Below are 15,830 nucleotides of genomic sequence, written 5' to 3'. Positions count from 1 at the left end.
GGGAGGGGAGAACTACACACTGGGGTCTGTTGGGGGAAAATAGGGGAGGGACAGTGGGGGGTGGGGAGTTGGGGAGAGATAGCAAGGGGAGAAATGCCAGATATAGGTGATGGGGAGGAAGGCAGCAAATCACACTGCCACATGTGTACCTATGCAACAATCTTGCATGTTCTTCACATGTACCCCAAAACCTAAAATGCAATAAAATAAATTTTTAAAAACCATACAAAACTTTTTAAATTGTTCAAAACTTCTTATAGCCTTGCTAATTTTTGTCTTCTTGCTCTATCAATATGTAGACTATAAAAATGGTTACAAAATCTTTTCCCTCCTGAATCTATATCCTTGAAATGAGATAGCATCGAAAAAATGGAATCTCTCCCTCCACCCCTTGTGTCCAGGTTGGTCATGCGACCTTTTTCAACCAATGGGACATTAGCAAATGTGATAAAGCAAAGGCTTGAAAAGTACTTGTGCATTAACATTTGTCTCCTTCCTACTTTTCTGATTTTCCATCACATGAACAAAGTCCATTAACTTAATAGATAATGGGATAAATATGGCCTAGTTATCGCTCACCTCAGTAAACTCATAGACATGTGAGCAAAGCCATCAAACATGGCCCCAGTTAAGATCAACAAAGGAATTACCCAGACAAACTCAGTTTAAATTTCTGACCCACAATACAATGAGTTAAAAAGTGACTGCTGTTTTAAGCATCTAAATTTGGGGGTGATGTATTACATAGCAAAAGCAAACTGATAACAGTCAATTACTGAGAAAGGTGAGTTAAAATTCTAAGATATGGATTTGTCAGTTTAACCTAATATTTCTTTTCATTTTTGGTATGAATATTTGAGACGGCATTGTTAGGTGAAATTAAAATTATTGTTGTCTTCCAGGTGAATTGTATCTTTATCATTACATCTCCAACCTTTTTGTCTCTACTAATGTTTCTGCCTTAACATTAGTAGAGATTCTAAGATAGTTATACTTTCATCCTTTCTGTGTCCTTAAGTTCTAATATCTCTTTGAATAACATATAACTTGGTTTAAAAGGAAACCAATCTATCAATCCCTGTCTTTGAATAGAGATGGAAAGTTCAACTAATTCACATTTATTTTGATTATTGATATATTTGCATTTGTCTCTATGATCTTTTCCGCCTTCCTTTTAAGCTCTTCTTTCCTACTTTCTTTCCACTGAATGTATGGAGTTTTTTTTTTTTTATAACCCTTCTCCATTTTTTTGTTAGATTTTACATTTATATCCTTTTTAAAATTGGTTTAGTGATGATGGTTAACATTTCAACATAATACCAGATGGAAGTCTAAAGGGAAGTAGTAGCTCTACCTTTTTTCCTTAAAATTAGAAATTGAAAAACTTTTATCATTCTCCTTTCTTTCTCATTAAATTGCTTGGTACTTTTGCTGAAAATGAAGTTGGCCTTATATGTCGGTCTATTTTTGAACTCTTATTAGGTTTCATTGGCCATTTGACTATTCTTGTGCCATACCACCTTCCCCTAATTATTATAGTTTATGGAAAGTAAGCTTGATATCTCATAATGTAAATCTCCCAAGTTGTTTTTCTCCAAAATTGTGATGACTGCTCTATGTCTGTTGCATTTTCATAAAAATTTTAGGATCAGCACCTGAGGAACCTTATCTGCCTTTGTAATTGATTTAGATGACAAGATCCTGCACTTCAAGCCAATGCCATATTGGAGTAAGACGTTAGGGAACTTGGGAGAGAGAATGGGTTTATTTTGCCCATGTGGCGGGAATGTGCATTGTTGTGTCCAAAGGGAAGATTGTAGAAGACTGTGTTTTCTAGTGACGGCAACAATGATGTTTCCTATTGCCACATGCTCTCTTTTAGTGTTACTTTATTACTCTCCTATCAAGAAGCAGAGCTGACTTCTCTCTTGAATCTGGGCAGGTCCTGCAACTGCTTTGATGAGATCCAGGTGTAGTTCTTAACTAGTTTGGCAACTTTTACTTCCTCCATCTTGGAGACTTATGCCAGCATGGAAGAAGTCCAGGCCACGAAGAGGATGACAGAGCTGCAAGACATATGAATTAAAAAGCTACATGGGACTCCAGCCCAGTCAATCTTTCAGATGAATCCAGTCCCAGCTGCAACCCCTGAAACAATATGAAGGATACCAAGCATGAACCACCAAGCTAAGTCTGGTCAACCCACAGAACTGTGTAAGACAATAATAAATTGATGTACTGAAGTTTTAAGTTTTGGAGTGGTTGGCTATACAGCAATAGATAATTGGAATGGTTATATATTTTGTTATTTTTAGTGGTTACCCAGGAGATTACAATATGTATTCTTGACGTATTAGAATCTGTATTAAATTTTGTTTCACAATAATGCATTTTTATTCAGCTAACATCCCTTTAGACATCTATTTTAAACCAAAGCTTATTAGAAGTACATTGCTTAGTTTCCAAGAGTTTAGAGATTTTCCTGTTATTTTTCTTTTATTGATTTCTCATTTAATTCTGTAATGAGTGTGAAACATACTTTAAATGATTTCGATCTTTTAATTTGCTAAGATTTGTTTTCTTACCCAGCACATGATCTATCTTAGTGAATATTTCATATGCACTTGAAAAGAATGTATATTCTGGGAGAGGTGTTGTATAACTGTCAGCTAATTTCAGTTGGTTGGTGGTGGTGTTGAGTTTTTCTGTATCTTCCTGATTTTTCTATTTGTTCTGTCAATTACTGAGTGAGGAATGTTGACATCTCTAATAGTAATTGTGTATTTGCCTGTTTTTTCCTTTCAGTTCTGTCAAATTTTTGCTTCATATGTTTTGAAGGTCTATTGTTTGGTCTATACACACTTAGGGACAGTATGTCTTCTTGGTGAATTGACCATTTTATCATTATGTTATGTCCCTTCATTTTCCTAGGTAACTTTTATTTTGCTTAGATGCCTACTTTAATATTGATATATCAACTTGGCCTTTCCTTTGTTCTTTTTTTATTTCAGTTATTTATTTGTTTGTTTATTTATTTATTTATTTTTGAGATGGAGTCTTGCTCTGTTGCCAGGCTGGAGTACAGTGGTGTGATCTCAGCTTGCTGCAACCTCTGCCTCCTGAGTTCAAGCAATGCTCCTGCCTCAGCCTCCCAAGCAGCTGGGACTGCAGGTGCCTACCACCACGCCCATCTAATTTTTGTATTTTTAGTAGAGATGGGGTTCCACCATATTGGCCAGGAGCCTTTCTTTTAATTAATGTTTGTATCATTTATGTTTTTGTGTGCTTCTTTTTACCTATCTGCATAATTGCATTTGAAGTGAATTTCTCATAGACAGCATATAGTTTGGTCTTGTGGTTTTATCGTTTCAGACAATCTCTGTTTTAAAACTGTTGTTTGCATTTTGGTTGAATACATTTTAATTAGAGTAGACTTTGTTAAACAATATGAATGCATGTGGTCAGAGTTTGTAGATTCTGTCAGTTTTCCAAATGATTTTACCACTTTTCCTTCAACTAGCAAGGAGTAAGAATTCCATTTCTTCCATATCTTAACAGTAGGCATTGTCAGGTTGATTGATAACATTTTAGTTATTTTCGTTGGTAGGTGCTAATATCTCATTTCAAACTGAGCTATCACTCCTTTATTTATCTCCTCTCTTCATAGATTGTGGTTTAGTATTAATGATGTCTCATGGTTCTAACTGCGTTACTGCCCATTTTCCTGTTTTTTACCACTTCTATTTTTTAAGCCTAATTTCTATTATCAAATACCACCTACTACTGTTGTTCCTGAATTTTATGTTTATTATAAGAAATACATCAATTTGGAAAAAGAATTGTGTTTGAATCATGCATATTTTATATAATTATGGGTATATTTGGATTTAGTACATCATTTTATTACTTGTTTCCTCTGTGTTCTCTTGGTTTTTCAATCCTGTTTCCCCTTTTCTGCCCTCTTAAAGAACTGGAAAGGAGTAGAAGAATCTGTAACTTTTATTCAGATATTTACCATTTCTCTTGCATTTCCTTCACATTTTACAGGTTTCCTTTTTATATCATTTCCTTTCTGTCTGAAGAATTTCCTTTAACAAGTCTTTTAGAACAGGTCTACAGACAATGAATTGTCTTTGTTTTCCTTCATCTGAGAATAGTTATTTCACTTTCACTCAGGATATTTCCTTTGTATATAGAATTCTGGGTTGATGGTTCTTTTTATCAGTGCTTTAAAAAAATGTTGTTCTACTTTCTTCTGCTTTCATAATTTATGATAAGCAATCTAAAGTCATTTAAATCCTATTTCCCTTTGGTCTCCATAAGTAGTGCATCATTTGTTTTTGTCTGTTTACAAGACTTTGTCTTTGCCTTTAGTTTTCAGCAATTTTATTTTGTTGTATCTCTGCATTAATTTTTTTGTGGTTATCCTCTTTGGGTTTGCTGAGCTTTGTAAATTTCCAGGTCTATACCTTTGGCCAAATTTAGTAAGTATTTAGTCATCATTTCTGCAACTATTTTTTGCTGCAGTAGACTGTCTCCCCTCTCTTTCTTGGATTCCAATGACATGATGTTGTACCTTATAGTATTGTTAGGATCTCTTCATTTCTTTTCAGTATTTTTTTCCTCTGCTGTTAAGATTAGATAGCTTCCATTGATCTGTTTTCAAGTTCATTCACACATTTATTTGTCATCTCTATTTTGAGATCACCCCACACATTGAGACAGATTTTTCAGTTAATAAATTTTCAGTTTTAAAATTTCTGTGTATTTTCTCTTTACATTTTGTATTTACTGAGACCTTGTATTATCCATTTGATTCAAGAGTATTCATCCTTAATTCTTGAAGAATTTTTATAATAGGTGATTTTAAATCTTTGATAATTTCAAAATCTCTGTCATCTGGGCAAAAGTGTCTCTTGCCTGTCTTTTTCTATTTGAGTTGCAATTTTCCTAGTTCTTTGTATGTCAAGTAACTTTTATTGTATCCTGGATATTCAGAATAGAATGCTAAGAGACTCTGAGTCTCGTTTAAATCCTATCTATGTGAAATGTTGATATTCTTGTTTCAACATACGATCATCCTAATTGGGCTCAGGCCACAAATTCTGACTAGCCTTATGTGGGCTCTGGTTCTGATATTAGTTCAGTTTTCAAAGTCTTTGTAATGTTATTCATGCCTGTCTCATATGTAAAACTCATTGTCTTGTCTTGGACTTAGATTGTGGTCTGTCCCATAGTTCCATTCACAAACTTTTGATGTCATCATTAGGGGCAGATCCACATGTACATAACTTAGAGGGTAAGCACAGGGCTTCACATATAACTTTATATGATTGCTTTCCCAAGATTTTCATTCTCCCTGACTTCCTTAGTACTTTCCAATTTTCAAGGACACCTCTTTTTGGTCCTCTGGCTAGAAACTTTGGCTTTAGTCACGTCATTCTGCCATACATTTCCTTTACTATCCCCATGTTTGGGACCACATGACAGAAGAAAAGAGGGGGAAAAAAAGCTATGGAATTTCATCTCATCTTTTTGGGAACACAATTCGTCTGGAGATAAAGTTTCCCATCTCTCAGAGTTTTAAGCACCTGTGAGTTCTCACTCCTGCTGCTGTCACTGCTGCCAACATTGATATAGGTTTGCCTAGGGGTATGGGATGCGAAAGAATTAAAAGGGGGGAACCCAGGAGATTTATCCCACTCAGTGTGAGTATGTTGGAAATCTCTTTCACACTCCTTGAATCCAGATAACTTTCCTGCATGCCTCTCTGTCCATGTTAGCTCCCACTTCATGGTTTTGCTGCCTGGTGTCCAGGCTGCAGGACAGGAGAAGAAAAGCAAAATGGGAAACTCACCCCCATTCAGTGGTATTTAAAATGAACCCAGATGGAATTGTGGAACTGCAAAAAGGAATACAAATATTGGGAAAGGTAAACTAATAGAAAAATCTAAAATAGTATTTGTAGTTAAAACAATGATAATAACTTTTGAAGTTTAAAATGTATAAAAGAAAATATATGACATCACTAATACAAAAACTGGCAGGGAACTCTGATTCCATAATTCTGTCTGAGATCATTGTCCTTCAGCCTAAATAACTGCCTTAATACTTATCATCAACTCTGCTAATAAGGGATTTTCTTACCTTTTGTTTGAAAGCATATTTATTTTGCCTTCATTTTCTAAGAATCTTTGCAATGACTAGAGAATTTGAAGTTGACAGTATCCTTCCCCACTCCACCTCCTTTTTAAAGATGCCATTCTACCATCTTCTGACTGTTGAAAGTCAGCCATATCTTGTGATTTCTTCCCTCAAATTAATGTTTTTCCCCATCTGGGAGCTTTTAATGTTTTTTTTTTTTGCCTTTGTCAGAAATATATGTGTGATTTGCCTAAACGTAGTTTTCTCTGTATTTAACCTGCTACAAGTTTGTAGATTTTTTTTGAATATATGGTTTGATTTCTTCCATCAGTTTTGAAAAATTCTCAGTTGGTAGTTTTTCAAATATTTCTTTAATCTCATTCTCTCTCTTCTTCCTCTAGATCTCCAATTGAAAGTAGGTTAGAACTTTTCACTCTATCATATTTATCTTTTTCTTTTATGTATTTTCTAAGTTTTTAATACTCTCTATGCATTAATCTGAACATTTAATATTGACCTCTCTTCTGGCTTAGTAATCCACTGTTCTGCTGATTATAGATAGATCCTCAACCCATCTATCTTTTATTTTATTTTGGAGATACAGTCTTGCTCTGTCACCAGACTGGAGTATAGTGGAGCAATCTCGGCTCACTGCAACCTCCAGCTCCCCAGTTCAAGTGATTCTCCTGCCTCGGCCTCCTTAGCAGCTGGGACTTCAGGTATGCACCACCACGCCCAGTTAATTTTCATATTTTTAGTACAGACGGGGTTTCACCCTGTTGGCCAGGATGGTCTTGAACTCCTGACCTCATGATCTACCCGCCTTAGCCTCCCAAAGTGCTGTGGGATTACAGGTGTGAGCCACCATACTCAGCCCCATCTATCTAATTCTTAATTGCAGTCACTGCTTCTATTCTCCTCTCCCTAGTTCTGGATTTTTTGTTAAGTCTTCTGTCTGGATTCCAACTCTCCATTAAAATTGTCTGTTCTTTTTAATTTTTTTTTAACATTTTAAATTATTTTGGAGTCCCTCTCAGATAAGTCAGAACTCTAAATTACTGGTGGGTCCATTTCTATTTTCTGATGTTCTTCTTCCTAGATTTTGTTTTGTTTGGGCTTTTAAAAAATAATTTTTCATTTGCTAAAAATTTGTGGAGACCCTGAATGATATTATGGTCCTTTAAGGAGGGTGGGGTGGGGTGGGGTGTGCTGGGTGTGGTGGCTCATGCCTGTAATCCCAGCACTTTGGGAGGCCAAGGTGGGCGGATCACCTGAGGTCAGGAATTGAAGGCCAGCCTGGCTAACATGGCAAAACCAGGTCTGTACTAAAAAATACAAAACATAGCTGGGTATGGTGGTGGGTGCCTGTAATCCCAGCTACTTGGGAGGCGGAGGCAGGGAGAATTGCTTGAACTAGGGAGATGGAGGTTGCAGTGGGCTGAGATTGCACCACCGCACTCCAGCCTGGGCAACAGAGCAAGACTCCAACCAAAAAAATGTTTTTAAATGTTTAAAAAGGGAGGGTGGAGTTTTCTTTTGAATAGCAAAAAAAGTACCACTGGGAAATCTTTATCCTGTCTAGGGTTGGCTTTAAACTTTATTCAGCTTGCTCTGTTTTCATTTTGCTCTTATTAATGCAATGTGGCTCTTATTCCCAAGGTTAAGTGAAGAAGAAACAAGAGAAGAGTTCTACTTCATTTTCAGAGGGTATTTTCACTGATTATAGATTTCTATGTGGACTTTTTTTTCCTTTTAGCATGTTAAAGATGTCATTCCATTGTTTTCTGACTTTCATTGTTGCTGGTAAAAAGCCAGGTGTAATTCATATTCTTGTTCTCCTATATATAACGTATCTTTCTCCTTTGGCTGCTTTAGAGATTTTTCATCCATGGCTTTAAATAGTTTGATGTGTGTCAGTGTGATATGCTGAGCATTTAGTCTTTTAGAAATTTTCCACCTTATTTAGATTGGTAAATTTATGTTTTCCATCATGTGGGTCAAATTTGGGGCATTATTTCCAAATATTTTTTGCCCCATTTCTTCTGCTTTCTTTCTGGAATTCCATTTCAGAAAGTAGAAATTTTGGAAATTAGATAACTGTATTAGTAGGGTTTAGAATTTTCATTTATTTCGCTTCCATTTTTTCTACTGATATTCTCTATTTGTTTATTGTCTACTTGTTCATTCTATTTTCCTTTAAATACCTGAATATATTTATAATAGTTACTTTAAAATTTCCTTCCTACCAATTCCTTTTATATCTGGGCCATCTCAGGGTCAGTTTCTATTGACTGCTTTCTCTTAAGTATAGGTAACTTTTGTGTATAGGTAATTTTTGTCCATTTTTGTTTGTTGGTTAGTTGGTTTAGAAACAGAATCTTGCTATGTTGCTCTGGGCTGGATTTGAACTCCTGGTCTCAAGTGATCTTCCCTTGTCAACTTCCCAAGTGGCTGGGACTATAGACATACACCACTGTGTGCAGCATACTAAATTTTTTATTGTTGATGATCCATTGCAGGGAGTCTGTATCATGTTGTTTTCTTTTAAGGGGTGTTGTTTCATTCTTATAAATTTTCCTAGTCCTGTCTGTTTTGTTATTATTCTTTATTAGAGTATGTGCTATGGGGAAACAAGATTTTGAATTTTGCTCTAAGACATGCTTTTTAGCCTATTACTTTTAAGGCAAGGCCTTTCTAGCACCTCAATTGAATGCCTGAAGTGCTCAATGAGGTCTGTCTGCCCTGCTGCAATGGAACTTCAATGTCTCTCAACAATGCACTACATGGAGCAGGTAATCTCTGTTAGGCCTTGCAGAGTCTTGTCATGTCTAGATTCAGCTTAGCTTTTGGCCAAGGACTGGTGGTGAATCTCCATGTAGACTTGCGGGGGTGGGGGGGTCCCTTTTCCATAGCTACCTATCTTCAGAAATTCAGCTGCTTCAACAGCCCAAAACTCCAGTCTCTCCCTCGTTAACTGAAACTACCGCCTTGCCTGTGTTCCACCTTCCTCCATTCTAGAAAAATGTCTTTCTCTTCAGCAAAAAAACTTGGACAATTATAGGATAGTTTTGGAGCAAACCTAATGTGTTTCCCTTCTCTCAAGGATCACAGCTGTGTGCTGCCTACTGTCCAATACCTGAAAAGGAGAGCAAGTCAGGTACTTGTTACTCTTGCATGGCTGGAAGCAAAAGTCTTTGGTGCACATTGATTTAAAGGCACACTGAGATTTAAATAATTGATACTAGAATGTATGCTTTGGTTACTGAGTGGCTATGTTAGGAGTCACTGCCTGAGGAAGAAGCCAGTTCAGACTGAAAGACAAATGACTATTTGGTTGAGAAGTAACTCTCCATTTTTAAAGGGTGGAGATGGCTCAGTAGTAAATGACTTCTTACTCTGCCCTGGGAGATTAGACAAACAATGGATCTAACTAAGAAAATAGACTGACTCATTTGGCTACAGTGCTATACTGAAGTTGCAAGCAAACTAACATTAAGCTCTAGAAAGAGAACCGGGTTCTGTATATTGTAAATGAATTTTACAGTCAGTTCTGAGATTTCTCACTGAAGAAATTAAAAAATCGGATGTTTAAATTCTTAAATCTAAAGGCACTCTGACCCTCTCTTTCCTTACCTCATCATCTGCTATAGCTAGGCTGAAATTATATGCAAGTTATTTCATTACTTATTAACTCTTCTTTAGGATGGTAGTTTTGATGGTGAGAGAAGTGAGGTTTGCTGTAAACTTCTTTCCTCCTAATTTTCTTGAGCATTTCCCAACTAAGTCTACTAGTGAACAACTTATTTTCAAAGTGAAGGGGTCCATCCAAAGAATAGGTACAGACAAGGAGGGAGTAAAGGCCTTCTTGGCAGGAAAATAAGTCATACTGGGGCTAAGTCATGGTTCATAAGTGAAAGGGGTGGAGAATGGGAGGGAAATGGAATCACAGATCTGGAAGAGACAAGTCATTGAGTCCAGACGGTCTCTAGACAGGTCAGGAAGGGGTGTTTGGGTGGACCCTTCTTTCACATCTGGATTTAGCTTTCTTTGCTCAAACTTCTTCAGCCTTTTGCCTTTCACCAAAACCAATTTCTTCTCTGTGAGACATGTGGCACCCCTCCTCCTCCTGCCCCAGGATGAAGTCCTCTGGCGTGGATTTAATTAGCTTTTGGGGATGGTCCATTCCTTTTCCAGGAGGTCTGTTTCAGGTTTAGGTCATTCCATTGGCCTCACCATCAACTGAAGGGCAGGTCTCCTGGCCACTCACTAATTCCCTGGGCGGAGAGGAAGGGCCTGTAAGCTGATGGTCACATTCTGTGTCCTTTAACACCCCTTAGCTATCAGGACACGATGTGCTGAGATGGGTGGAAGTTGAGTTGGAGTTTTTTAGCTGGTTTCAAATCCTATTCTCCATGAGACAATCATATGACTGCCTACCTTTCCCGACACACACATCCACACCCCTACTTCATTCATGGTAGAAGTGAAATTTTGGCAATGTATGGCTCCTTGGAGCCAACCGCCTTTTCTTTCCCAAGTGTCTGGACTTATTTCAAGAAACTACGGGACAAAAGAGGGTAGAGGTAAGCTTCAGTTTACTCCTCTGCCTCATCGGGGAAGGAGGTTTGTGAGCATAAGCATGGAGGTGCATGAAAGACGTGTTGCTGTTTGGCGCCTGTCATATCCTTCTAGTGGCCAGCGTGCACACACAGTGAGCAGAAACGCTCCCCCGCCCTGCCGCCTACCTCCCCATGAGCCCTGCCTGAACCTCCCACCCAACCGGCGTAGACCGAGCAGAACTTCCCTGGGTCGCGGCCCAGCGATACGGAGCGGCCCTGGCGAGGAGCCCTGCTCTTCCCGAGTCGTGGGTGGCGCGGTGCTTGTTTCCCTCCCCTCCCTTTCCGGACCCAAACGGGGATGTATCTGGGTCAGCCTGGGAGGGGCCGGACCTGCCAGGGACCAGCGTGGGGGAAGGGGTTGGCGATGACAGCATCTTTCAGGTTTTTGGCTTCTCAAAGCTTAGCTTCGTCCAGCCTCTCACGGCGCTCTCGGCCAGTGAGGGCTGACGCTCTGGCCAGTCCAGGCCCGAGGGTGGGCGGGCGAGAGGGAGAGCCCGTCCTTCCGATCTGGGCGGCACCCCCTCCCCCATGCCCTGCCAACAATTCGACACACACACACATACACACACACACACACACACACACACACACACACACGCACACTCTAGTCCCCAGAGCACGCTCCTCGGGCGGGCAGCAAGTCCCTCCGCCCCAGGAAAAGAGCAATGGAACAGTTCACGGCCGCCACGAGTTCCTGGTCTTCCTTCCTTTCCAGTGATAAACGGTGCGGCTACAAGCCAACTACTGCTCAAAATGCTCCACCCACGGGCCGAGCCCCTCTCTCTTGGCTAGGCAGGGGCCCATGTCTGGGACCAGGGGTCCCTTAACCTCCCCAAGGTGCACAGACTGAGTGCCCGGGCGGCGGAAGGTGCAAGGGCACACGCTATGCCTGGCTGCCTCGATTCCTCTTATGTGATCTTTTGCGCTCCGCAGTGCCAGGGAGGAGCTGGGTGTGCGGAACAACTGCGTCTTTCCCGGGTGCTTTGGCAGATACTGCTGGGTGAGGTCCGAGGGGTCATGGACCCTCCAGGTTCCCCTCCCTATGGGCTCCTTAGATAAGCCCAGCACCAAGGAATCAAAGCCAACAGGTCAATTCGTCAAGGCCTGCCCCTCCCTCTCCAACCTTGCCCTGCATAGACGCAGCAGCTCCAAATTTACATCCCAGGGTCAGGGAGAGAAGCGAAGCAATGAGTTGAAAATCATCACTGGATTCTTGTATCCCATGCATAGGAATCTCCTTATCCCGCCATCCCGCCCCTTATCGTTTCCCCACATTGCACGCTTAGGGACTTGTTTGCCAGCGGATGGCCTTGGCAATCCGGAACACGCGCTCCTGGAGCCCACGGATGCTCTTTGGCCATCAGCTTCCCTAAAGGTGCTTGTGTTCGCGTGTGCTCGAAGCCACGCAGGGGTGTTCCCCCTTCCCGCCTCACCTCATCCCCAGACATCTCTTGCCATCATTTTATGCACTGCTGTCTAAAACCCCACGCTTCTCCCCACCCCCGCCAGGCGCAGCACCCCCTCCCTCAGGCGCAGGGGAGCAGAGCGGACTGGGGCGCGCCTGAGGCGCGCACAGCTTTCGGGCTGCAGGCGCTTGTTGCGCCTGGGGAATTGGGCTGTGGGCGAGGCAGCCCAGGCTGGCCTTTATCTCTCGCCGGGCCCATCGTTTGAAACTTTATCAGCGAGTCTCGCCACTCGTCGCAGACGCGAGCGGGGGGCGGGGGCGCGGCGAGGCGCCGGGGGCCGTGACGAGGCGCTCCCGGAGCTGAGCGCTTCTGCTCTGGGCACGCATGGCGCCCGCACACGGAGTCTGACCTGATGCAGACGCAAGGGGGGTTAATATGAACTCCCCTCTCCGTGGAATCTGGCTCTGGCTCCCTCTGCTCTTGACCTGGCTCACCCCTGAGGTCAGCTCTTCATGGTGGTAAGTCCATGCGCACCGGCACGGGGGTATTTTGGAGATCGGAGCGGGGACCGCACTGGCCACATAGACCTTTCCTGGCTGCATTTCCCCGAGGCCGCAGCAATCTCGGATTCTGGTCCGAACCCTGGCTACTGCCCTCTTATCACCCAGTGATGAGCCCCTTCTCTTTTTCTGGAAGATCATTTCAGCTTTGACAACTCCAAAAAACCACATTCCCCCTCAAATGAGAGCTCTGATGTTTGGTTTATTTGGATCCAGCTGAGCGACAGCAAAATCAGCCAATTTCTTATCCTGTCGAGAGACGTGCTAGCCCATCTCCAGCTCCAGCACAGTCATGTGTCGTGTGTGTGTGTGTGTGTGTGTGTGTGTGTGTGTGAGAATTCACCCTGAAAACTATAACCGCCACCCCCGCCCCCCAAGGTAAATCGACGGGCCAATTCAGGCAGTCAGGAGTTGTAGAGCCCAAAGCGTGTGATTTTGTATTATTTCCCGTCCTTCCACATTCCTAATGTTTCACCCCAATGGGGCGGAAGAACATGTTGCTGCCTCCAGGTAGAGACTATCGCTTTAATGCAAAGCTACAGACCCCGGGGTCTAAGACGTTACACTGTACACAACCGTCCCCGCAAAGTAACTTTGCTGCTTTCCTTTGTACGTTGATCTGCAATTTATTTATTCATTTTTGCATAGTGATGGAATGTTGAACCATAACAGGTCTTAGCATCGCTAAAAGTCCCAAAGGCAGATTCTCTCCCCATCTAGAAACTGTTCTCCATCTGCCGACTTTCTGGTCTTGGAAAGAGACAGAGTTGATAGCCCTATAATGTCCTTGCACCTAAAAGTTTCAGAACAGATATTAAAATACCGATTCAGAGAGACTCGTTATTGTGGGCTATTTTCTAAAGAATCTGGCAAACGTAAGGGGTCTCAGCTAAATTACAGACTAGAACAGGGAAGTTTTTAGGAAGACACTGGAGCTCTTCAAAAGAGCAAGGCAATGTGCTGTTGGGAAGAGGGGTTCAATTCCTTCCTAAGCCCGCTTTGAACAGGGAGGCGTTTAGCCTTGACATTGCTGACACAGGATCAAAGATTGATTTATCAGACTGACCATTTTTCAATAAAATGACTATTTCTGTTTCCATGGGTGTATAAACGTTATTTATTGCTCAGGCTTTTTGTCACATTGTCTCTCAGCTGTCACTTAAATATATTTTTTGGAAGTCACAGCTGTAACGATTTTATGATCATATAAAATAATGAAAATACAAGAAAAAGACATTCTCCTTGTTTGATCGCTTCAAAAGACACCTATGGCAGCTTGGGTTATATAAAAGGTACCTTTCTAAACATTTCATGACTAATAGAGAACATCTGGGTAGAGATGATGATGTAATTTTTTGTTAAAGTTTCTTTTCAAAAAGTACTTTATGGAGCTATAACACTGTTTGATTCTTCCAAACATTTAGTGTCCTTAATAACAATAGAAAGAATTTTTTCCAAAGGATTTTTATAAAAGCCAAAAAGAGCTACAAAATGGAAATATTTAAAAGACTCTTCAGTAAGGAAAGAACAGCCTGTCTGTGAGGAGAGTGTAACATCAGATACCAGCAGGTGTTGATTAGACAGATACAGACAGTTCTTAAGACATTCTGTCAAATAAATGGGAATGAAGAGCTTTAAGGTCAGCTTCCCCCAAAGCCAAGTCCAGACACATTGTGTCACTGAGATCTGAGCCTTCTTGAGAAAAGTCTTCCACGCGTTCTCCTCAAGATATATTGCTTCTTACCCGTTGTTCACCTCCCCAAATGCCGACTTTGCCTCTGTTCCCCTACCTGGAGCATCATCTGGTGAACCTAGCTTCATGTTCAACAGTCACCACAACACCTTTGGGGTGACTTCTGCAAGATCACTATGACTGCCTGCCTTGCCTGTTTCTCCACTAAATTAAAAACTAAATATCCTTTCTTTCCAATAACACCAAAAGGATAAGGAATTCATATTTGAAAAGTGCTTTGAACTCCTTAGTCTCCCAGGAACACTAAGCCTCCCTGTTCATGCTGCCCTCACCTCTGTGTTGGTTGGTCCCTCATAGGTACATGGGAGCTACAGGTGGCTCGTCCAGGGTGATGTGTGATAATGTGCCAGGCCTGGTGAGCAGCCAGCGGCAGCTGTGTCACCGACACCCAGATGTGATGCGTGCCATTGGCCTGGGCGTGACCGAGTGGACTTCAGAATGCCAGTACCAGTTCCGCCAGCACCGCTGGAATTGCAACACTCTGGACAGGGATCACAGCCTCTTTGGCAGGGTCCTACTCCGAAGTAAGTCTCCTGTCTTCACCCAGCCCTGTGGCTCTCTACTCATGCACAGCTCCCTTCACTCAGTCTTCAGAGACCTTCTCATTTCTATTGCACTTTACTCCATCAGAAGTTTGTTCTGATGGCTGTAATTGTCCCTGTTTTATAGGTGAGGACTAGAGAAATCAAGGAACAAGTCTGGAGGCTTACAAGAGGTGAATTACAAGGAAGAAGTAGAACCCCAGGCTGTTGTCTTTTCACTCTTTGCTCTGTCCATTACTACAATACTGCACATCCTCCAGGTTCAAATTTCATCTCTAAGAGATAAGAGAGAAGGAGCCACAAGTCTCTTTTGACTTTTTCCTGGTCTTTCTGGGGCTTCCTCCAGAAGAATTTGAGCAGATCATCAGGATAGAATCTTCAAATCTTTCCTCAGCAAAAGATTATCGGTATTACAAAACACCACGTAAATGTTAAGGAGAGACAAATCTCTACTCACTACCTTTGACCTTCCATTCAACAATTCAGCTTTGGGTCACCCCGTGCCTAATTTCAACAGTTTTCCTCCCAACAGATTGTAAATTCTATAAGGGCAGAAACTAACCCGTATTCCCTGCACCTTGCTTGGTGCCTTGTGTGTTGCAGGCCCTGTTCATTCATTGCAATGAATGAATGGATAAACTTGTAGCGGGTACCTATCGTTTTCCAGCTACATTTTAAGCAATAAAGATAACTATGAGGGATAGAGGTGGGAAACATGAATACATAGAAGTTTTTTTCTTCCTTAACAGGAACCTTAAACATTTTCTTATTACATAATAAACTTCTTAAAAGTTCTGCGTATGTAA

At 41.3% G+C, this 15,830-nt stretch overlaps 1 protein-coding gene across 1 annotated transcript in view; it reads left to right on the top strand.

Moving 5' to 3' along the window:
• Positions 1–12,273: 12,273 nt before the first annotated feature.
• The window catches only part of WNT2 (Wnt family member 2), a 46,560-nt gene continuing 43,003 nt past the window's right edge, over positions 12,274–15,830 (top strand). Inside the window, exons 1-2 of the mRNA XM_017535075.2 lie at positions 12,274–12,687; positions 14,780–15,006. Coding sequence (XP_017390564.1) covers positions 12,605–12,687; positions 14,780–15,006 — 310 coding nt within the window. The 5' untranslated portion in view covers positions 12,274–12,604. The remainder of the gene's footprint in view (positions 12,688–14,779; positions 15,007–15,830) is intronic.

This window comes from Cebus imitator, unplaced genomic scaffold, assembly GCF_001604975.1.
Source record: "Cebus imitator isolate Cc_AM_T3 unplaced genomic scaffold, Cebus_imitator-1.0 Scaffold90, whole genome shotgun sequence".
Classification (NCBI taxonomy): domain Eukaryota; kingdom Metazoa; phylum Chordata; class Mammalia; order Primates; family Cebidae; genus Cebus; species Cebus imitator.
This window is presented reverse-complemented; position numbering and strand designations above follow the sequence as displayed.